At 40.5% G+C, this 24,281-nt stretch overlaps 1 protein-coding gene across 1 annotated transcript in view; it reads right to left on the bottom strand.

Moving 5' to 3' along the window:
• The window catches only part of RHEBL1 (RHEB like 1), a 918,240-nt gene that overhangs the window by 784,830 nt on the left and 109,129 nt on the right, over positions 1 to 24,281 (bottom strand). The window contains exon 2 of the mRNA XM_044083781.1: positions 22,720 to 22,791. Within this exon, the coding sequence (XP_043939716.1) occupies positions 22,720 to 22,791 (72 nt within the window). The remainder of the gene's footprint in view (positions 1 to 22,719; positions 22,792 to 24,281) is intronic.

Here is a 24,281-nt window from a genome sequence, read left to right as displayed (position 1 = left end):
GCTTCCACTGCCATCTGCACTGCTGTTGAATCACTCAGAACCAATTTGTCTAAGATTATGTGTAGACAAACACACAAATGGAGAGCCAGATATAAATTTTGCCATGGTGGGTAGGCGGAAAAGGAAGACATTTCATAGATACTTGTTAACTGTCCCAATTTCAGGAAAGATTCCTTCTTTTCAGAGTCTCCCTGTCATACTTTTTATGTCTACTTGTCAAAATTCTGCTAGGTCTGCTTATTTTGCTTTTAACAAAAATATCCCAAAGAAGGTGTAAAACCTTTAAAAATCTTAGAGAAAGAAGACTTGAATTAGGATTCCTCTATCATCACACCTCTTCATAATCTTAGCAACAGATGATATAAAAAGTACAGTTGTGTACACTTACCATAAATGTAGATGTTAGAGTGTATGCACCGTTGCAGTCATTACATTTGGGTAATCTGCTGGCAGGTTGCCCTCAGTTGGCCTGAATAACAAAGTCTTGGGTCCTGTGCCGGTTGCAGTCTCCTCTTCCATGACGTCAGGGGTATAAAATATGCAGCCGATGCCATTTTATTCAGTTTTTCTTGCCCTAGATGTCAGGTGCCCCACAAATGGGGAGCAAATATATATAAATAAATAAACAAACAAATACATGTAAATGCACTTTTAGCAACATAAACTTTACCGTCATCTAAAAGCAAATACACCACAAAGGCTTTAAAAATATAGTGAAGGAAAGTGAAATTATCGAAAAGGGGGGTGGCGGGTGGGTAACCCGGACTGCAACAGTGAATGCACTCGAACATCTACATTTATGGTAAGTGTACACAACTGCACTATGTTCTTTGTGTTTCACTGTTGCAGTGATTACATTTGGGTAGAATCCCAAAGCTACGGATGGGAGGATGGAACTAAATAGCATTAGGAGCGGCTATAAGGCCCTGCAGAACTGCAGTGGCAAAGCCTGCCCTGGATTTGGAGAAGAGAGGCAAATGATCATGCTTTGTGAAGGTGTGGAAAGAGCGCCAAGTAGCAGCTTCTAGAATGTCTTTGGTTGGAATTCCTCTGAGAAAAGCTGCTGAGGTAGAGGCAGCCCTGGTGGAATGTGACCTGATCCCCTTGGGCACAGGTTTACCATGGTGCAAGTAGCAGAAACGAATGCAGTGGCTTATCCACTTAGGAATAGTCTGCTTTGATATAGCCTTCCCCCTCTGATCCTGCAGCAAATGCCATCAGTAGTTGCTCAGACTTTTAGAGATTTAGTCCTGTTTAAGTAGAATCTTGGTTGTCTGTGTACGTCCAATGAATGCAGAATCCGCTCCCCCTTATTCTGCTGATTTGGGTAAAATGTTGGCAGGTAAATTGTTTGGTTAAGAGCCACATTGGATTCTACCTTCGGCATTAAAGAAGGATTGGTCCCGAGGGACACCCTCTCCGGGTAAAATGTAATGAAAGGCTCCATAGCCATGAGAGCCTGTAGTTCTGAAACCCTTCTTGCTGAAGTGATTGCCAAGAGGACAGCTGTTTTCCAAGATAAAAATTTTATATCCGCAGTAGCTGCTGGTTCAAAAGGAGGCAGGGTGAGTTTTTCCAGCATAAAATTGAGGTCCTATGCAGGAGTTGGTGATCTTCTGGGAGGCCTTAAATTTTTGGCCCCTCTAAGATACTGTTTGAGCAGAGGATGAGAAAAGAGGGGAGGCTCCGTGTTGTAATAAGCAGAGATGGCAGAGGCATGGATTTTTATTGAAGAAAAAGATAGGCCCTTGTCAAGCATCTCAGTCAAATATTGTAAAATCTGAGGGATATTGAGCTTTGCTGTGTCCGTTCCTTGTGCTTGGTTCAAAGCACAGAATCTCTTCCATTTATCAGCATAAGATTTTCTAGTACTAGGCCTTCTGGCTTCCAAAATGACATCCATCACAGACTTACTGACAGGTGTTGTTCGAATAATTAAATGATCAGCCATGCTGAAAGGTTCAGAGTTTGGAGCAGAGTGTGCAGAATTTGATTGTTCTGCTGAGACAGTAGATGAGGTATTTGAGGCAAGTACCAAGGAGGGAGTTGAGACGCATTCCTTAGAATTGGGTACCAGTACTGGCGAGGCCAGTCTGGAGCAACTAGGATCATTTTTGTTTTTTCCTGTCTGACCTTTAGTAAGACTTTGGAGAGAAGAGGCAGAGGGGAAAAGGCATAGACTGATAGGTTTTTCCAACTGAAGGATAAGGCATCCACTTTCCATGCTTGTCTGTGAGAAGTCCTTGTGCAGAATTTGTCCAATTGATAATTTTGGGAAGAGGCAATTAGATCTATGTCTGGGCTCCCCCATTTCTGTGTTAACATGCTGAAGATTTGTGGATCCAGTTACCACTCGTGCGGGTCCATAAGATTTCTGCTTAGGTCATCTGCCAGAGTATTTTGTTTTCCTGGCAGGTATTTAGCTTGAAGATGTATTTGGTAAATCAAAGCTGTGTTCCACAATGCCATGGCTAGTCTGCAAAGGGGATAGGAATGTGTACCCCCCCTGCTTGTTTATGTACCACATAACAGTGGTGTTGTCCGTCTTTATCAGTAATTGTCATGGATGAAGTAAGTCCTTGAAGGCTGTCAGAGCATTCTGAACAGCTAGCATCTCTTTCTGATTGATATGCAGATGCATTTGTTTTGGGCTCCATTTGCCCTGAATGCATCTCCCTGCCAGGTGGGCCCCCCAAGCATAGTCTGATGCGTCTGTAGCTAGGGTTTGGGTGGCAGGGAGTAGAGTGAATGGCAGTCCCTTGTTTTGGTGACATGTCTCTGATCACCAAAGAAACTCCTGTTGTAGGCAGGGAATGAGAGGAATCATTGTTTCCAGATTGTGACAATGTTGACTCCATAAACTTTTTAGGTACCATTGAAGTTTCCTCATATGCAGTCTCGCATATGGAATTAGTAGAATGCAGGATCCCATGAACCCCAAAGCCTGCAGAATTTGTCTTGCAGATAATTCGTTTTTTGTTGCCATCTGTTTGAAGTATGTTGTCAGTTGCCCTGTTTGTCTGGCGTAAGGTAAGCCATCTGGGCAGTTGTATTCAAGCTTGTACCCAGGAATGTAATTATCTGAGAGGGTACCAGTTGGGATTTCTTTTCATTTATTGGTGTACCCTAGAAGCCTTTTTACAAACGCCACATGTTGAAGAAGAGAGTGTCCCTGTCCTTTGCTTGAATGAGTCAATCGTCCAGATGAGGATACATTTGTATGCTTCTTTGTCTGCAGAATGCAATTACTGGTGCCAGGCACTTTGTAAAGACCCTGGGCGCAGTAGACAAGAACATGGGTACCAAGAACAGTCTTGAGTAAAATCCTTGTCCCTGCTCTTGCTCTGGTATTTGTTGAATGGCCCCCATGACCATGAGGGATGAGACTTGTTTTTGTGCCTCTGCCCATTGATTTTTTGGCAGATCTGGCCAGCCATTTGCCTTTGGCAGGGTATGGAAATGGAACTTGTAGCGTTGTGACTCGATATTTAGGACCCATTTGTCCTGGGTTATATAATGTGCCAATTTTGTGAAAAAAGTGGTAATTTCTCCCTAAGGGTGCTGCCAAGAGATAAGAACTTGGTACAGGCAGGGGGAAGTCATTAGGACCGTTTCCTGTATGGTTGTGATTTGTCTTCTCCAACTTTGGAGGTAGAAGCCCCCCATTGCTATGAGCGGTATGAACCTTGCGCATGGGATCTGCCTCTAGGGTGTCTGGATCTGCCCCTTTGAGGTCTGTCTGACACAGGAAAGGACCAATTCTTTGTTGGCCAGTGTCTACTAAACCTAGGTGGCTGTACTTGTAAAAAATCTTTGACCATTTGCATAGATTTAGCTTTGTCCTCCATTTTCTTTAACACCTCTTCTGCCTTCACACCAAACAAAGTATCATGCTGTAAAGGTGCATCTAATAATTTGAAAAAACGGAACTGCCAAGGAACAAATGAAAACACCAAAAAGCACAGGAAACCAGTGTAGAAAGCCACCAAACACTCCAAAACTGCTGTCCGTGAATGTAATTTACATTCAAAATCACAAACGTCTTGCAAATTAAATGGTAGTCTTCAGTGCTGATACCAAGAAACACACTCCAATGGAAAAAGACGAAATGCTTTAATTTGAAACACCACAGATAAAAACAAGCGCTTTCGCCTGGTGTATCCCAGGCTTTATCAAGTTACAAATGTAGTATAGCCATCCATTCTATTTATATCATGGGATAGGCCAGTCAATCAATTAATTAACCACTTAAAGCCATAACAAGAAATAAGAAATACAACTTGCTACTTCTAAAGGTATGAATACCATATTAATTATGTATAAATAACAACTTCAGTGTAAATTATGTACTGGGCAAATGAATAATAAAAAAAGAATATATGACAAAACTCAGTATCAAAATACTTGCATATCACCTTTGTCTTTCCTATGTAATAGTTTAAAAACTCTAACAAATAGAGTATATAGTTGATTAAATAATCAATAAGACATCATTCTATAAAAGATAAAATAAAATAAATAACCATCATTTAAAAAATCATGTAAAAAATCATATGAAAAATCATAACTCAATCAATATGTTCCACCTAGTCTAACAAAAAACAAATGTCCTTCATGGTCAGTGTTGTCAAAGTGTAAAAACTACCTAAATCATAGATACTACTCAGGCTATTACCCCAAAGAATATGGTGTCCACATTGTTTAAAATACCAGAATAAAACTCCGTACTTGCCAACCTATAACTGTTTACTTCTAGTCTTAAACACACTTTTGAGACTAATCGCATCATTAAGGCCTGGGAACCTAGTAGCATCCAGCTGTAATTGCCACATCAATTCTCGATGCTCAAGGAAATTCTCCCAATCTCCCCCCCTAGGGTCAGAGTTGACCCTCTCCAAAATGAAAAATCTTATCACCATGTTACTGCACTTTAAAGAATGCCTAAAAAAGGCATTACTTTCCTTTTTCTTTTCTACCTCATATGTATGTTCATAGATTCTTTTCCTAATAGTTCTGGTTGTCTTTCCTACATAAAAAGCGGAACATGTGATACAAGTCCCCAGATAAACCACTCCAAAAGAATTACAGTTGAAATGTTCCCATGCCCTCAATGTACGCCTTCTTGATGGAATATATATTTGGCCTTCATTCAATAAGTAGGGGCATTGTTTACAAAACCCACACTTGAAGGAACCATTCCTTCTACCTGAATTATTGTTGTTGTTAAACATATCTTTGTGACCAACCTGTTCAAATATATCTTTTAAATTCCTATCACGTTTTCTAATAAAATGGATTTTTTCAGGGAGCCAAGGTTTAATGTCATTTTGGGACATAAGTAATGGCCAAAACATATTCATTGTGTGCTCAATGCATTCAAAATCCCCCGAATAAGTGTAAACAAACCCTCTAGAAATTTCATCATGCTCATGCCTTTTATTGTTAGGCAAAGGTAACCCCCTACCTAATAGGGGGGGATAATGTGTGTCTCTCTTTGTTCTAATCTCATCAGCACATGAATTGATCAACCATAGCGGGTACCCCCTTTCCTCAAAAAGGGAAGAAAGGTTCTGGATTTCATTCTCAAATACATTCAGACAACTACATATTCTTGATGTTCTGATCATCTGTCCTCTGACTATTCCTCTCTTCGTGTAGTGTGGGTGGAAACTGTCGTAGTGCAAAAATGCATTCGAAAAAGTTTCTTTTCTGAAAATCTGAGATGTAAAAGTGTGATGCTGTACATCCTTTTTCAAAGTGACATCAAGGTAATTCAGAGAATGCTCACTAAGCTTGTAGGTAAATGCTAAGAAGTTAGTGGAAGAATTTAAATGGTTAAAAAATGCAAGAAAACTGTCCTGAGAGCCTTGCCATAATAAGCACACATCATCCAGGTAACGCCTGTAGAAAATGATGTTTTCTTTCCAAGCTGAAGCATGAATGAATTCCGACTCCCATTTGTGCAGTACAATGTTAGCGTAGGAGGAGGCACAAGGGGCACCCATTGCCACCCCCTTACACTGCCTAAAGAATTCCCCATTAAAAAAGATGTAATTGTTAGTCAAAATGATTTCCATAAATTCCACTATTAGGTTAACTTTGTTGTTATTAAATCCTGACTTAGTTGCCAAAATTTCGGTAAACCACTCCATACCGGTGTTATGGGGTATGCTAGGGAATAATTCAATGACATCGATGGTTATCATTAACAAATCCGGGTGATATCTATCCAAAGGAATACTAGCCAAGAATTCCCAAGAATCTTTACAGATGTGTGGTAGCAGAGAAACAACACTTTTCAACCAGAATTCAACAAATTTACTCAAAGGTTCAGTGATTCCCCCAGCTCCTGAAACTACAGAGTAGGAATTTTAGGGTGCTAATCCTTTATGAACCTTCGTATTCCAAAATAACAGGTATTCTGGGATTAGTGACCTGGAGATAGTTAAATAACTTCTCATTGATGCAACCTTGCAGTAAATGATCTTTCAACATATAATTAATCTTAGCATAAGCCACATTAACTTCATTCTTTGATACTTGTTCATAAGTGTTAGAATCTTGCAATATTTCTTGGATGTGATTCTCATAATCAAACTGTTGCATCAACACCACACCCCCACCCTTATCAGCTTTCATAACTCGGGTCTTATTATCTTTCAGGATGTTCACTACTTCTTCCAAATTCCTATCAAAATTAACCATCCTAGGATTGCATTGCATGCCACAGTTCCTTCTAAGCTCTTTTTCCACTAATTCTTCATAAATTCTCAGACTCGGGTGAGTGGGTGGATTAAAAGTACTACTATGTAGAGAATTGTCGGTAACATTTTGCCCTTTAAAATAGATGGACAAATTTAAATTTCTGATAAATAACTTCAGTTCCACTAAAAGTTTGGATAGGTTAGATGATTTGGTAGGGACAAATTGAAAACCTTTAACAAACAAGTCAAAAAAATCTAAGGTGATGTCTAAACAAGTGAAATTGTAAAGGTTTAGGTTGTTACTAGTTATCACCTTACAGTTGTTACTAACATCCATACTCACTTCATAGAGGGAGTGTTCACCCATGGAAATATTATGTATTCCCTCCCCCGAGTGATTCGTTGCCAACTCTATGTGTCTTTGTGTGAGATCATAATCAAATTCTAGCGAACCCGGGGTGTTAAGTTGATGATTATTGTTTGTTAGAGTTTTTAAACTATTACATAGGAAAGACAAAGGTGATATGCAAGTATTTTGATACTGAGTTTTGTCATATATTCTTTTTTTATTATTCATTTGCCCAGTACATAATTTACACTGAAGTTGTTATTTATACATAATTAATATGGTATTCATACCTTTAGAAGTAGCAAGTTGTATTTCTTATTTCTTGTTATGGCTTTAAGTGGTTAATTAATTGATTGACTGGCCTATCCCATGATATAAATAGAATGGATGGCTATACTACATTTGTAACTTGATAAAGCCTGGGATACACCAGGCGAAAGCGCTTGTTTTTATCTGTGGTGTTTCAAATTAAAGCATTTCGTCTTTTTCCATTGGAGTGTGTTTCTTGGTATCAGCACTGAAGACTACCATTTAATTTGCAAGACGTTTGTGATTTTGAATGTAAATTACATTCACGGACAGCAGTTTTGGAGTGTTTGGTGGCTTTCTACACTGGTTTCCTGTGCTTTTTGGTGTTTTCATTTGTTCCTTGGCAGTTCCGTTTTTTCAGTTAGTCCATGGCAGAAGTTCCGGATACTGTGGATTGCCTACAGACACCAGCGTTGCTGCGTGACGAGCCTGAAGAGGCACCTGTAACACGGAAGGAGTTCAACCGTGTTCTGCAGCTGTTAACTCAAATCAGCAATGCTATGAGTAACAACAACGATGTCCGGAACACAACGATTCCGGGTAATCAACAGCATGAAGCGTTATTGAATAGGGGCATGGACAATATTCAGGAGCCGAACGGCGCTGGAAATAATCAAGGTTTTTTAACCACAACAACAGCTACGGGGAATACTAGCAAGGAGAAGGAACGTAACAAAACTACCGTTCCCTGTAATTCCAATGGAGGAACTTTTAACTTTAAAGCTTGGACTGAGTTCCAACCGAGCTTTAAACAAGGTACTGTAACCACCAGTTTTAACAAGTTGGACTCTAATTTTGATGAGTTCAATAAGAAACTTTACACATACAAAAATACACAATTGGAGATTAACTACTTATCTGAATGTCTTAAGGTGCAAAGAGTACCAAAAGGTTTACGTGTGTACAAATTTCCTAATGGAGCTAAACTTGGCTCAGACCTGCATGCACAACTAGTTGATTTGTTTAACAGAACTGGTCTTGAAATGTTGGAGCTTATGATAAATGATTATCAGAATAAAGCCAATAGCATTCTAAATGAATTAACTGAATTAAATGACACTATTGTCAAGCATAGGAATTTTCTTGGTTATAAAAAGAAATATGACGATGTGTTCCTAGAGGTAGACCAGCACTGTTTAAAAGTTTTAGAAAGGAAAACTAGGAAGCTGGAAAGAGACCTACAGGAATACAGGGATGGTAAGGCATACCCCGCTCCTATGAGTCACAACTCAAACACATTTAATAATGTTAATGTAGACAATGTTGGAAGGTATGACAACAACACCAGCACCCCAGACATGGACCCCCCTAGGAGAAGTGAGCGTCTGGCCCAAAAGGGTGGTAATAGCTCCCCTCATTTTTTTCAATTTCCCCAGGGCAGACCGATGGGGAGGAATCAGGCACCATTTCAGCAGAACTGGGGGAGAGGACGCAGACAATAATGTCTCTTGGTGATGTAGGTGATGATATAAATGATCAACTTAACACCCCGGGTTCATTAGAATTTGGTTATGATCACACACAAGAACACATAGAGTTGGCAATGAACCACTCGGGGGAGGGAATACATGATATTTCCATGGGTGAACACTCCTTATATGAAGTGAGTATAGATGTTAGTAACAACTGTAAGGTGACAACTAGTAACAACCTAAACCTTTACAATTTTACTGGTTTGGACATCACCCCAGATTTTTTTGACTTGTTTGTTAAAGGTTTTCAATTTGTCCCTGTCAAATCATCTAACCTATCCAAACTGTTAGTGGAACTGAAGTTATTTATCAGAAATTTAAATTTGTCCATTTATTTCAAAGGACAAAATGCCACCGACAATTCTTTACACAGAAGTAGTACTTTTAATCCACCTACTCACCCGAGTCTGAAAATTTATGAAGAATTAGTGGAAAAAGAGCTCAGAAGGAATTGTGGCATGCAATGCAATCCTAGGATGGTTAATTTTGATAGGAATTTGGAAGAAGTAGTGAACATCCTGAAAGATAACAAGACCCGAGTTATGAAAGCTGATAAGGGTGGGGGTGTGGTGTTGATGCAACAGTTTGATTATGAGAATCACATCCAAGAAATATTGCAAGATTCTAACACCTATGAACAGGTATCAAAGAATGAAATTAATGTGGCTTATGCTAAGATTAATTATATGTTGAAAGATCATTTATTGCAAGGTTGCATCAATGAGAAGTTATTTAACTATCTCCAGGTCACTAATCCCAGAATACCTGTCATTTTTGGAATACCGAAGGTTCATAAAGGGTTAGCACCCCTAAAATTCCGCCCTGTAGTTTCAGGAGCTGGGGGAATCACTGAACCTTTGAGTAAATTTGTTGAATTCTGGTTGAAAAGTGTTGTTTCTCTGCTACCACACATCTGTAAAGATTCTTGGGAATTCTTGGCTAGTATTCCTTTGGATAGATATCACCCGGATTTGTTAATGATAACCATCGATGTCATTGAATTATTCCCTAGCATACCCCATAACACCGGTATGGAGTGGTTTACCGAAATTTTGGCAACTAAGTCAGGATTTAATAACAACAAAGTTAACCTAATAGTGGAATTTATGGAAATCATTTTGACTAACAATTACATCTTTTTTAATGGGGAATTCTTTAGGCAGTGTAAGGGGGTGGCAATGGGTGCCCCTTGTGCCTCCTCCTATGCTAACATCGTACTGCACAAATGGGAGTCGGAATTCATTCATGCTTCGGCTTGGAAAGAAAACATCATTTTCTACAGGCGTTACCTGGATGATGTGTGCTTATTATGGCAAGGCTCTCAGGATAGTTTCCTTGCGTTTTTTAACCATTTAAATTCTTCCACTAACTTCTTAGCCTTTACCTACAAGCTTAGTGAGCATTCTCTGAATTACCTTGATGTCACTTTGAAAAAGGATGTACAGCATCATACTTTTACATCTCAGATTTTCAGAAAAGAAACCTTTTCGAATGCATTTTTACATTACGATAGTTTCCACCCACACTACACGAAGAGGGGAATAGTTAGAGGACAGATGATTAGAATATCAAGAATATGCAGTTGTCTGAATGTATTTGAGAATGAAATCCAGAACCTTTCTTCCCTTTTTGAGGAAAGGGGGTACCCGGTATGGTTGATCAATTCATGTGCTGATGAGATTAGAACAAAGAGAGACACACACTATCCCCCCCTATTAGGTAAGGGGTTACCATTGCCTAACAATAAAAGGCATGAGCATGATGAAATTTCTAGAGGGTTTGTTTACACTTATTCGGGGGATTTTGAATGTATTGAGCATACAATGAATATGTTTTGGCCATTACTCATGTCCCAAAATGACATCAAACCTTGGCTCCCTGAAAAAATCCATTTTATTAGAAAACGTGATAGGAATTTAAAAGATATATTTGAACAGGTTGGTCATAAATATATGATTAACAACAACAATAATTCATATAGAAGGAATGGTTCCTTCAAGTGTGGGTTTTGTAAACAATGCCCCTACTTATTGAATGAAGGCCAAATACATATTCCATCAAGAAGTACATTGAGGGCATGGGAACATTTTAACTGTAATTCTTTTGGAGTGGTTTACTTGGGGACTGTATCACATGTTCTTTTATGTAGGAAAGACAACCAGAACTATTAGGAAAAGAATCTATGAACATACATATGAGGTAGAAAAGAAAGGAAAGTAATGCCTTTTTTAGGCATTCTTTAAAGTGCAGTAACATGGTGATAAGATTTTTCATTTTGGAGAGGGTCAACTCTGACCCTAGGGGGGGAGATTGGGAGAATTTCCTTGAGCATCGAGAATTGATGTGGCAATTACAGCTGGATGCTACTAGGTTCCCAGGCCTTAATGATGCGATTAGTCTCAAAAGTGTGCTTAAGACTAGAAGTAAACAGTTATAGGTTGGCAATACGGAGTTTTATTCTGGTATTTTAAACAATGTGGACACCATATTTTTTGGGGTAATAGCCTGAGTAGTATCTATGATTTAGGTAGTTTTTACACTTTGACAACACTGACCATGAAGGACATTTGTTTTTTGTTAGACTAGGTGGAACATATTGATTGAGTTATGATTTTTCATATGATTTTTTACATGATTTTTTAAATGATGGTTATTTATTTTATTTTATCTTTTATAGAATGATGTCTTATTGATTATTTAATCAACTATATACTCTATTTGTTAGAGTTTTTAAACTATTACATAGGAAAGACAAAGGTGATATGCAAGTATTTTGATACTGAGTTTTGTCATATATTCTTTTTTTATTATTCATTTGCCCAGTACATAATTTACACTGAAGTTGTTATTTATACATAATTAATATGGTATTCATACCTTTAGAAGTAGCAAGTTGTATTTCTTATTTCTTGTTATGGCTTTAAGTGGTTAATTAATTGATTGACTGGCCTATCCCATGATATAAATAGAATGGATGGCTATACTACATTTGTAACTTGATAAAGCCTGGGATACACCAGGCGAAAGCGCTTGTTTTTATCTGTGGTGTTTCAAATTAAAGCATTTCGTCTTTTTCCATTGGAGTGTGTTTCTTGGTATCAGCACTGAAGACTACCATTTAATTTGCAAGACGTTTGTGATTTTGAATGTAAATTACATTCACGGACAGCAGTTTTGGAGTGTTTGGTGGCTTTCTACACTGGTTTCCTGTGCATCTAATAATTTGCCTTTAACATGATCAGGCAGATTTTGTTCCTTTAACCAAGCATGCCTCCTAATTACAGAACCTGTAACTGCGGCCCTGCAGGAGGCCTCTAAAGAATCAAATCCACATTGCAAAGTATGCTTTCCAACTTGTTCAGCTGCATGCAATAAATCCTGCATTTCCTTGTTTTCTGCACATTCAGAGGTTAACAACATTTTCTGTTTAAGCAATGCCATCACATGTGGCTGATATCTGAGCATATGAAACTGACAGTTTAAGGCCCTTATAGCCAAGGTAGCAGATGTGTAAACATTTTTTCCCCATCTATCCAGTGCCCTAGAATCTCTGTCAGAGGTGGTAGGGTTTTTTGCAGCGGAAACCTCAACTCCTTTGGGACCCTGAGAAATAGTTTCTGGGTCTGCAGCAGGGTTTTTAAAAAGGAATTTATGAGAGTCAGGAACCCTGTAATATCCGTCTGGCTTAACAGGAGCTGGAGGTAAGGAGCCGGGGGTAAGACTAGACTCCGAAAACACATCTACAATGTCTAACACAGGTGGGATGGCTAGTGGCTTGTATTGAGGTAGCAAAAGGAAATCCTTGAGCCTCTTTTTAGATTCTGAAAAAAATCTTGGCCCACCCAGTGGAAATGCTCCCTCGTGGTATGTAAGGTTTCCCCAAAAGAATAGTCCTCAGGAGGAGAAGCTGAAGATATAGATTCTTCAGCATCAGAATCCTCATAGGGAAGAAGAGAATATTCCTGATCAGAAGAAATGGAAACCTGATATGAAGATTCATAGTCAGTCTCTTGCCTAGGCCTCTTATCAGGAGGGGGATTGGGAACCCCTGATCAAGGTAATCAAGTCTTCGGCCATTTTGAGCATCTGTTTTTTGGGAATAGAGGCCTGACCACGTGGCTCCTGAGTTTGTTTCTTTGCTTTGGAAGATGCTTTAGTCTGCCTGTGAAGCTGAAGTCGGTTTGATGTAAAGATGTTTAGGGTCTGAATACACCCTCAGAAGCCGGTGCCTGCTCAGCGGCTCCGGACCCATCTGAAGGGATAATATCCGAGGCTCCAATACCCTGAGTTTCAAGCGGCATGGCCGACTCCATGTGGGAGTCTGTAGCAGCCTGCAACTCTGAAGTAGTGGGCGTCAGGAGCTGCGAAAGCGCCTCACTGAGAACTGGCGACTGGCTTAGGAGAAGCTACGTCGGTTTTGGGCCTCGGTTGTCTATCTCTTTCCTTTTCTTTGCGTTTCTTGTGAACTCCCATAGTTGGATGGCTATCCGACGACAATTTTGGATAATTAAACCGGTATCCAAAATAGTTTAAAGCAAAATCATACAGACACTTAATAGTGCGTTGGTTAAATGTAGCACAAAACTGACAACCAGAAATGTTGTGATCAGGGCCTTGGCAAGGAATACAGTAAGAATGAAAATCCTTATAAAGTATTTGCTTCCCACAAGAAATACAATTATTAACTTTTTCTGACATCAGTCTGGAGCAAGAGAAGTTTCCCCAACAGGGTAATTAGCTTTATTGAAGACTTCGGATCTGAAACTCTAACACGAAAATCTCAGGAGATGGCCGACCGGCACTTGCGAACTACTTCTGCTTCGGGCACCGCGCGACAAGAAAGACTGAAGAAAATGGTGTCTGCCACATCTTTTATATCCCTGACGACCTGACGTCAGGGAAGGGCCGACAGCGACCGACGCAGGACCCAAGACTTTGGAATTCAGGCCAGCTGAGGGCAACCTGCCAGCAGGATTACCCAAATGTAATGACTGCAACAGTGAAACACGAAGAACATCAGGGATGGTAGAATAAATGTTTGAGCCGGTATACGTCTAGATTTGTTAGGTATATAAATTTGTTGTTGCAGTATAGAAGACCTAATTTTTGATTGGACTTTTTGATACAGTTTAAGATATGCAAGTCGAATTTTAATTGGTCATCTATAGAAACGCCAAGAAATTTGGTGTTTGAGTCGGTGGTGATAACTGTATTATCTAAGAATGAGATGGTGAAGTTGTCTTTAGCTGGACTGAGGTTTTTTTGGAAGGAAAAGGAGAAGCAGGTTGTTTTCAGTTAGCCATTGTTCTACTAGGTGCAGAGATTGTTGAGCAACAACATGGAGATTTTGTATATTGTCAAAGGTGTTAACTGTGGAATCATCTGCGTACTGTATTAAGGTAGAGTGGGGGCAGGAGACATGGAGGTTATTTGTAAATATATAAACAAGTAGGGAGCCGAGGACAGCACCCTGGGGAACCCCGGTCTTAACAAGATGGAAATGGGAGTAAGATGCTTGCCATCTGACGGTCTGATATCTGTCTGAGAGGTAGCCATTAAACCTGGAGGTAGAGAGTTGTAGGTTGGAAAGTTTGTTTAGGAGGATGGGATGGGAAACAGTATCAAATGCTTTGGATAGATCAAGGTATAGAGCTGATATGAGTTTATTATTATCTCTGGCTTGGGCAATGTTTTGTGTGAAAGATAGGAGGGAAGTGGCAAATACTGTGCGAGGGTCAGAAACCGTGCTATATGACTGTAATTAGGTTTGCTTGTAAGATGTGGATTTAGTATTTGTCTATGTATACATTTTTCCAGCATCTTGGATAAGGGGGATAATATGGCAATAGGCCTGTAATTTGAGGGTTCTGTGAATTTCCTCCCTTGTGGAGGGGTACTATGAAGAATTTTTTTCCAGATATCTGGTACTGTATTTTCTTTGATGGATCTACTGATAAGTACAGATACAGGGTATGCTATGGATTTGGCTGCATGTTTGAGAAATAATGGAGTTTGTCGACTGACTGGGAACAGGGTTTGAGTTTAAGAAGTGATCTGATGAAGGACGTTGCTACGGGTGCTAGGGAGAATGATGGAAGAGATGAGGTGGGAGGTGGAGTCTTTAATCAAGAGAGTTTCTGGTTTAGTAAGCTCTTCTATTGTTTCTATGAAAAAGTTGTTAGGTAGGCTTGCAGTTTCATCAGAAGGTTTGTTGAAGAGGGGTTCCATGGAGATAGTAGTTTGTTTACTAAGTGCCAGAATTTCTTTGGGTTGGAATGTAAGTTGCTCATAGATTTTAGATAAAAATTATTTTTGTCTAGTAGCCCTGCTTTTTTGTTTGGTTGTGAAGCTGTTTATATAAGTTCAGGTGGAAAGTTAAGTTATTTTTTTTCCATGCTCTCCAGGCATTGTCTTTCTTGTTCATAAGTGATCAAGTTGCCTGGTTTAGCCATGGTGCATAACTACATTTTATTATACATTTTTTTACTGGGAGCCAGGGTGTTAAGGGTTTCCAGGAATAAACTGTTGAAGCTTTGGACAGCCTCATTAAGGGGTAATGTGTGTAGGAATGACCAGTTTACAGTGACAGTAATTTGTTTAGGGTGACAGGGTTGCAGTTAAGGTTACGAGACGCTTTGTATTGGTGGCTCTTAAGACTGGAACAGTGTCTTACTACTGAGGTAGGGAGGTGGTCACTAAGGGATCTAGGTAAGGTGGAAGGGTTATGATAGCACTGGGTACCAATATCCAGTCTATGACTGAGCTGTTGTCGGAATTTTTTTTGCTGGTGCGTGGGTGAAGTGATCAGCTGGGTAAAGCCATAAAGGTTTAGAGAGTAGCTAGAGGATGCAGTATTAACAAATTTCCAGTCAATATTCATATCCCAAAGGATGATGGTTTCATAGAGAATAGATATAATTATCAAAGAAAGAAAAGTACAGTTTTGTACCTACCATAAATGTAGATGTCCGAACTGGATAGCATCTGCAGTCATAACAACTGGGTTGTCCTGTCGTCAGGCAGCCCTTCAGTCGGCCGGATTCCAAAGTCCGGGTCCGGCTTCGGCTGTTGTCGCACTTCATCCGACGTCATCTCTGTTGGTCTTCGGGTATAAAGGCATCAGCCGACGCCATTTTCCTCAGTGTTTCTTGCCCCAGATGCCAGTAGCCCTCTTGAAGGCTAAAATTTAGATAGATGCCAATGTTTCCAAAAAGATAGAGGTAAACACAAAAATAAGCATGTATGCACATATATACAAACAAATACACCATAAAAGACTCCCCCCCACCAGCTAGCTATTAGGAGGGTAAACACCCTTGGAGTACCACAGAGGGGAAGGAGGGAGGGTAATCCTGACTGCAGATGCTATCCAGTTCGGACATCTACATTTATGGTAGGTACAAAACTGTACTATGTCCTTCATGGATGCATCTGCAGTCATAACAACTGGGTAGAATACCATAGCCAACAAGGGAGGAGGATAAAACTAGATTATGGTGTGTTTAGGATCCCTTGCAGTACAGCAGTGGCAAACCCTGCTCGGGATCTGGAATATAGAGGCAAATTATAATGCTTGGCAAATGTATGCACGGAGGTCCAAGTAGCCGCCTCAATAATGTCTTTGGTTGCCACTCCTCGTAAGAAGGCTGTGGTAGTGGCTGTTGCCCTTGTAGAATGAGGTCTTATGTTCTGTGGAATTGGTTTTCCATGGAAGGAGTAACAGAATCGTATGCAATTTCCTATCCATTTGGAGATTGTCTGTTTGGAAATAGCTTTTCCTTCCCTTCCTGTTGCATAGGCTACAAAAAGTTGGTCAGTCTTTCTGCTACTTTTTGTTCTGTCCAAGTAGTAGCGTAGCTGTCTATGTACATCCAAGGTATGCAATATTCTTTCCCTCTGTTTTGTGGGTTGGGAAAGAAGGTAGGTAGGTGGATTGCCTGGTTTAAAGACACTCTGGATACCACCTTAGGCATAAATGTAGGATTAGTCCTCATGGACACTCTATCTTGGTGGAAGATTAGGAAGGGTTGCACTGCCATTAAGGCCTGTAGTTCTGAAACCCTCCTTGCTGAAGTAATTGCCAGTAGGAAAGCAGTTTTCCATGACAGGTGTTGTAGGTCTGCTGTTGCTGCTGGTTCAAAGGGTGGTGTCAATTTTTCTAGCACAAAGTTTAAGTCCCAAGCTGGTAATGGTGGTTTCCTTGGAGGTTTTACATTCTTGATTCCTCTGAGGAACTGCCTGAGCAAAGGGTGAGAAAAAACAGGTGGATCAAAGCTGTATTCTGCTGAAATAGCTGATGCATGTATCTTGATGGAGGAGTAGGACAGGCCTGAATGAAGAAGTTCGGCTAGGTACTCCAGAATGTTAGGCATATCTGTGTTTGACACATCTTTTCCTCTTTCAGTACTCCAAATGACAAACCTTTTCCATTTTCCAGCATAGTTTCTTCTTGTTGAAGGTCTGCGTGCTTCAAGAATAATGTCTCTAACTCTTTTGGAAAGTTCTGGATTAGCTGCTGCTATGTGATGTTCCATGCAGTCAGTTGCAACGTTTTTAGGTTTGGATGTATGATGCTGTAGTTGTTCTGAGTTAAAATCAAAGGCATCAGGGGTATTGGCCACATATTGTTCCGAGACATGCTCCTCAGCAGTGGGTACCAGTGTTGTCTTGGCCAGTTTGGAGCTATCAGGATTATCCTTGGACATTCTTCCTTGATTTTTAGTAATACCTTGTGTATCAAGGGAAGAGGTGGGAATGCATATGCTGTTAGGCCTTTCCAGCTGAAGGAGAGCTAATCCACTTTCCATGCTAGTGGGTGGAATGTCCTTGTGCAGAATTTTTTGAGCTGGTGATTGGTAGGTGATGCAAATAGATCTATCGGAGGCATTCCCCATTTCTTTGAGATGGTCTTGAAGATGTCCGGGTGCAGCTTCCATTCGTGGGCATCCGATGTGGTTCTGCTTAAAATGTCTGCTAGAGTATTCTCTTTTCCCGGTACAAATATTGCCTGTAACTGGATGTTGTAGCTGAGTGCCAGGGTCCACAGCTCCAAAGTCATTCTGCATAGGGGGTATGAATGAGTGCCTCCCTGTTTGTTGATGTACCACATGACTGTGGTGTTGTCTGTCCTTATCATCAACTGGCCCTCTTTGAGAAATGGTCTGAACTTTTGGATTGCCAGTTTTACTGCCAGCATTTCTTTTAGGTTGATGTGCAGGTGAAGTTGATCCTGTGTCCACAATCCTTGCACGCATTTGTCCCGCATGTGGGCCCCCATCCTAGGTCTGAAGCGTCTGTTGTGATGGTCTGGCTTGCTTGACATCTGCGAAAGGGTAGCCCTGGGTTTGACTGGCATGCCTGAGCCCACCATAGGAACTCCTGTTTTAAGCATGGAATTAGTGGGATTTCTGTTTCTAGGCTGTGTCTGTGTTGGGACCATAAATTCTTTAGGTACCACTGTAGTTTTCTCATATGTAGTCTGGCAAGTGGAACCAAGATTATGCATGATGCCATGAAGCCCAAGGCCTGCAGTACTTTTCTTGCTGTTAACTTGTTCAGTTTTGTTAGTGCCAAGAAGTAAAGAGGGAGTTCTTTTTGTTTTTCTGTAGTTAGGAATGCCATCTGTTTTACTGTGTCCAATTCCGACACCAATAATGTCCTTGTTTGGGATGGTATCAGCCTTGACTTTTGTAGATTGACTGTGTATCCCAGTGCTTGCAGCAAGTAAATGACCCTTTGTAAATCTGTTGTCAGCTTGCTTTTGTTGTCCCCTTGTAGCAGGCAGTCGTCTAGGTATGGGTAAATTTGAATTCCCTGTAGTCTGCAATGGGCGATTACTGATGCCAGGCATTTTGTGAATACTCTGGGCAGTAGATAAGCCAAAGGGCAATGCTGAGAATTGATAGTGCTCTGATCCTGCAAGAAATCTGAGGTATCTTCTGCAGATTGGTCGAATGGGGACGTGCAGGTATGCCTCCTTGAGATCTAGAGTTACCAGCCAACACTCCTTGCCCAGCATGGGAAGAAGTTGCTGTAGGGTCAGCATTTTGAATTTTGGGACAATGATGTATGTATTTAAGGCGGACAGGTCGAGAATTGGTCTCCAACTTTTTCCTTTCTTGGAACTAGGAATAGTCTGGAGTAGAACCCTTTCCTTGCTCTGCTGTTGGCACTCTTTCCACAGCTCTCATGTTTGCTAACTGCATTATCTGTTGTAGAGCCTCTGTTTTTGATTTGGAGGTAGATTTGGCATTCCTCTTTTGACTGGTAAAGTGTGGAAGTGGAACCGTAACCTTGATCTATGGTTTGTAAAATCCACTTGTCTTTTGTTATATAGTGCCAGTTCTTTGAAAATAAGGTTAATTTTCCGCCTAGAGGAGCTGCTATTTGTTCCCTGGTAGGCGGATTTAGGGTTAAGTCACTGTGGTTGAGTTGATGTAGTGGCAGAGGTTGTGTCTGTGCCTCTGTTGTTACCTTGCCACTGTCGTCCTCTGTAGGCACCTCCCTGGATTGGTTTCTGCCTCTGCAACCCCTATTCCTGCCCCTTTGAGATCTTGTGGGGTCAGCAAAGGACCAATTTTTGGCAGGCCAGTTCCTGCTAAACCTTGGGGTTGAACCTGCAAGAAATCTTTAACCGTTTGAACAGATTTTGCCTTTTCTTCCATTTTCTTCATAACCTGCTGGGCAGGTGTACCAAACAAACTTGTCTTATCCATAGGAGCATCTAGCAACTTAGCTTTAACATGATCCGGTAAAGCTTGCTCCTTTAGCCATGCATGCCTTCTTATCACTGTGCCAGTCATGGCTGATCTAAATGAAGCCTCCAGTGCATCATAGCCACATTTTAAGGAATGGTTACTAACCTGTTGTATGTTATTTACCATTTCTAATACATATTTCTTATCAAGAGATTCATCAGTGGTTAGCTTTTTAGTTAACTGATCAAGCATAAACTCTTGGTATTGTATCATGTGAAACTGACAATTTAAAGCTCTAGCTGAGAGAGTAGCTGAAGTGTAGACCCTTTTTCCCCCTCTGTCTAATGACCCTGCTTCCCCTTCAGAAGGGATAGGGGTTTTTGCTATGGTCGGCTACTGCCTTGGGACCCTGGGATATAGTTTGGGTCTGCAAGTGGGGCCTTGTAAAGGTGGTGATGAGTGTCTGGCACCCTGTAAAATCTGTCTGGTTTGGCAGGGGCTGGAGGTAAAGAATCTGGTGCGGAGCAGACATCATTGAAAGCATCATCCACCACAGAGAGAACAGGAGGTATAGCTAAGGGCCTGTGCTGTGGAAGGTGCAGAAAAGTCCCAAGTCTTTTTCTGGAGTCTGAAAAATCCTGTTGCTGCCATTGGAACTGCTCTCGCATGGCATGTAAGGTTTCCCCAAAGGAGAATTCTTCTGGTGGGGAAGCAGCTGGAATGGATTCTTCAGCATCAGAGTCTTCAAAATTGGAGAAAGGAGCCTCTGGCTGATCAGTTATGTCTGATTCATCGGCAGACTCATCAGAGGACACTGGCTCAGGGGGCTCTGCCCTAGGTCTCTTCTCTGGGGGCTGAGAGGCCCTGTCTGGGTGAGATTGAGATCCTCTAATTAATGAAATTAAATCTTCTGCCAGAGTAAGCATTTGAGAACTAGAGGAGGGCCTGGTTGTAGGGGGTTTAACAGGCACTGTTTTAGTAGTCTTTGCTGCTTTAGCCCTGGCGAAGGCCTTAATGTACATGGCTGCTGGAGGCCTAGCAGCACCACGTGCTGGGGTAGAGACATCCAAGGGAATGGTGTCTGATAAGTCAGTGGCAACCACCGTAGTGGATAAAATTTCTGAGGCCGTTTCAAGAGTGGTAGCAGGGCCTCAGTTGTAGAGATAGATTCAGCTGTACTTTGATCAGTTTTCTCGGTTTCGCCGAAAACCGAGACACTCGCGTTTGCTTAACCATGGTTTCGGCGAAGCCGGACCGCGAGTGTCGGTCTTTATCTTTGCGTTTTTGGCAGATTGGGTAGTCGGAGGATCCGACGGCATAATGTACGCAAAATCAGAACCGAAAAACTGTTCAGCAAACTCCGACCGACGCCTAAGCGTTCCGGTTGAACGGGCACAGGCTGAACAGGCTGCTACGTCGTGGGCTGGGCCTAAACAAGGCAGACAATAAGAGTGGAAATCTTTATGAGGTATTTGTTTCCCACAGGTTAAACAATTATTAACTTTTTCTGACATCGGCTGAGGCAAGAAAGAGTCCCCAACGGGGTACTTAGCTTTAGAAGTCTTCGAAGTAGTATTCGGTAGAAGTAAGCTCTGCATCCGACCGACCGGCACTTGCGAACAGCTTCTGCTTCGGGCGCCACGCGGCAAGAAAGACTGGGGAAAATGGCGTCGGCTGATGCCTTTATACCCGAAGACCAACAGAGATGACGTCGGGTGAAGTGCGACAACAGCTGAAGCCGGACCCGGACTTTGGAATCCGGCCGACTGAAGGGCTGCCTGACGACAGGACAACCCAGTTGTTATGACTGCAGATGCATCCATGAAGGACATCTGCTCTAATATGGGAATGTTTTTACCTGAGGGTATGTAGACTGCTGTAATGACAGGTTTTGTGTGTTTACTTACGTTGCAGGTTGCTATAAACATTTCAGCAGGGCAGAAATCAGGGATGGCTATCGAGATGGGGAGAGAGAGAGCTGGTCAGAGTAGAATATAGCTACTCCTCCATTTTTTACTCTCACATAAAAACATCTGCTGAATTCCAAGTGTTAAGCGTCTGCCTAACATGAACCCAAGCAAAACACAAAGACTAAATAGCAGTCTCAAGTCAGCAAGAGACCACAATAAATGTGGTTGCTCTACACTTTGCTTGCTATGAAATCAAGGTTTACCACTTATCTGGTTATAAAGAAAAGGACATTAGACACTTCATAATTAATATACAATACAAGTATGCAGGCATACCACAGTTTACATAATTTCTGTAGCACAACCTGTGACCAAGCCCAGCAGGTCTCTACATTGTCCCAAGAGAATGCATGACAATATAAGAAAACACACATTAACATAAAAATACAAAACAGTAAGATCAATATACAACTGTAATTAAAAAATACAAGAGGCTCAATGCACGGTTGAATTAGGTAACACCAATAAAGCACATAAGCTAAAAAAATCACTAGACAAAATAAGAGACATGTTGCAATGATTAGCACTGCTGCTTCACAGAACTCAGACCTCAGCTGTGATCCCTGACTGGGATATATTTTGTGGAGTCTGAATGTTTCTCCTGTGTCCATCTTAGGTTCTCCACATAATTTTTGGTTTCCTTCCATTTTTCCAAAGATATGCCATAAGTGAACTACCATCAGTTTAGGTAGGTGTGTGTGTGTGTGTGTGTGTGTGTGTGTGTGTCCTGTGATGAGCTGGTATCACCCACAGAAAAGGCTCCCTGCCTTACATCTGAGTGCCAATGATAAATTCTGTCTTCCCATGACCCTGAAAATGATGAAGCAGGTATCAAACAATGAATACATAAATTCATCTAGTCGCAGGCCAATTTTGCACAGCTTTACAGCATCTCACAGGATACATATGGGTTAAAAAAAAAAATCAGGCAGAAAAACTCTTATCAGCAAAGATGCATTCATATTTAGAATACTGCATACTTTTTGTATTACCATGTATATCAAAATTCTTATTATAGTGGAACGGCACTCGACTGCTTGTATGTGATAAAATTTACAAAACTTACATTATAAAATAAAGAAATGTGCATGATATGGTGATAGTGAAAATAATCTGACAGACTGATATACAAATCAGAAATTCACTGCACAGTCCCAGCTAAAATGCTTGTGTGGATACATAATGCAATGAAAACCCAAGTCTCTCTCCAACACTCACTGTTTTCAATAGTGGGGTCATAGGAATCGACAAACTGTCCTTCCACGAACTGAATGGTCAGAGAAGATTTACCTGTTGAGAAAGAAACAGCACAATTTAAGTATGCTGTTCAAGATTAATTACATAGTAAAACAAGTTAACCATTATCACACTTTATTCCAACCTTTGGAAACTGTAGAAAAACAGCGATCTTAATTAACCAAGCATTTCTATTAAGGAAAGAAGTGTACCTTGCTATTACTTCCCCTATAAAGAAGGCCTACATTTGGTCTACACAACAAAGCTCTAGTAGTGAAAATCCCAAACACTTTTTTACTCAGCATAACCACAACTCAAGACACACAGGAAGACTCCCTGGGATGTAATGTGTGGAAAAAATTTACAGCTACCCATAGATCACAATGGCACTGAAGGTGAAGACAGCATTAAACACATGTGTAACAACTCCACAAATCACACCTTTGCAGCACATCCCAAATCATCAACTTAACTTCAAACAAGTGTTGCATCCAATGACAATTATCCAAGTTTACTCTCATAATTTTGTACAAAGTGGAAAAATGAAAGAGGGCAAGAAAAATGAGATTTTCAGACATGCACCTTGACACTCACTATTAATAGGTTTAAGTTACTGCATGCAAGTAATGGTATCAGAGTTGCGGCTGGCTTGGCGATCAGATGCAGCTGAAAGTCAGTTAAATGCCCAACGAGGAATGTATGCACTCAGTGAAATAGCATACATAGAGATGCAAATGTATCAATGTACTAATGTACTAATAAACATGCCACATGGATGGGAGATTTCAAATATGAAATGTCTAATGATAAATTTTAAGTGCAACAGCAAAAAGTACGCTTAAGGGGATTAAAGCGGAAAGTCAGAAAAATGGAAATAGGAAAGAGTTAAATATTTAGTAAAGGTTCCTTAAGAATGTGTACCAATTATAAGAGTTTCTAAATGGTTAAGTAAATAATAGGGACAGCCTGATAAATATTCTTCGGCCTACTCTCTGGTTGTAGGAAGGAAAACTCAGAGTTAATGTGGTGCTATGAAACAAAAGTCAAATTCTAGCAGCAGGTTATATGGTAATTCAAAACTATGTTTCACTGAGGATATTTTATTTTTAAACAAGGGTAAACCTTCTAGCAGTGGACAATCTTGAAAACAGACCCAAATTCTTTTGAAAGGAAAATATGTGCCTGAATCTTTGAAAAAGATTAATAGAGTATGAAAACAGTACAACTACTTACACTATCGGATTAACTTTTAAAAGTACACAGGGAAAATTAATGAAAGTTAGGCAAGGACTAGACCTTTAACAAAAAACTGTCAACTGGAGCAAACTGGTTACAAAGCTCTTGTAAATGTGAGAGAAGCACAGATAATTCGAGACCAAGAATTCTATAATAACAGAAGTGGACGGACAATGAAATTAATTAAATGAACCTAGAGATATCCGAGAACATTTCTTATTGAAAAAGACAACAATACTACAGATTCTTAATTTTAGAAAATTTGAAAAAGAAATCTAACTTGGGCTAAACACCAAAAGACTGACTAC

The sequence above is a fragment of the Protopterus annectens genome, chromosome 9.part0 (assembly GCF_019279795.1).
Source record: "Protopterus annectens isolate FY-2018-M chromosome 9.part0, PAN1.0, whole genome shotgun sequence".
Lineage (NCBI taxonomy): Eukaryota > Metazoa > Chordata > Ceratodontiformes > Protopteridae > Protopterus > Protopterus annectens.
The sequence above is the reverse complement of the archived record's forward strand: the minus strand, read 5'-3'. Positions and strand labels throughout refer to the sequence as shown.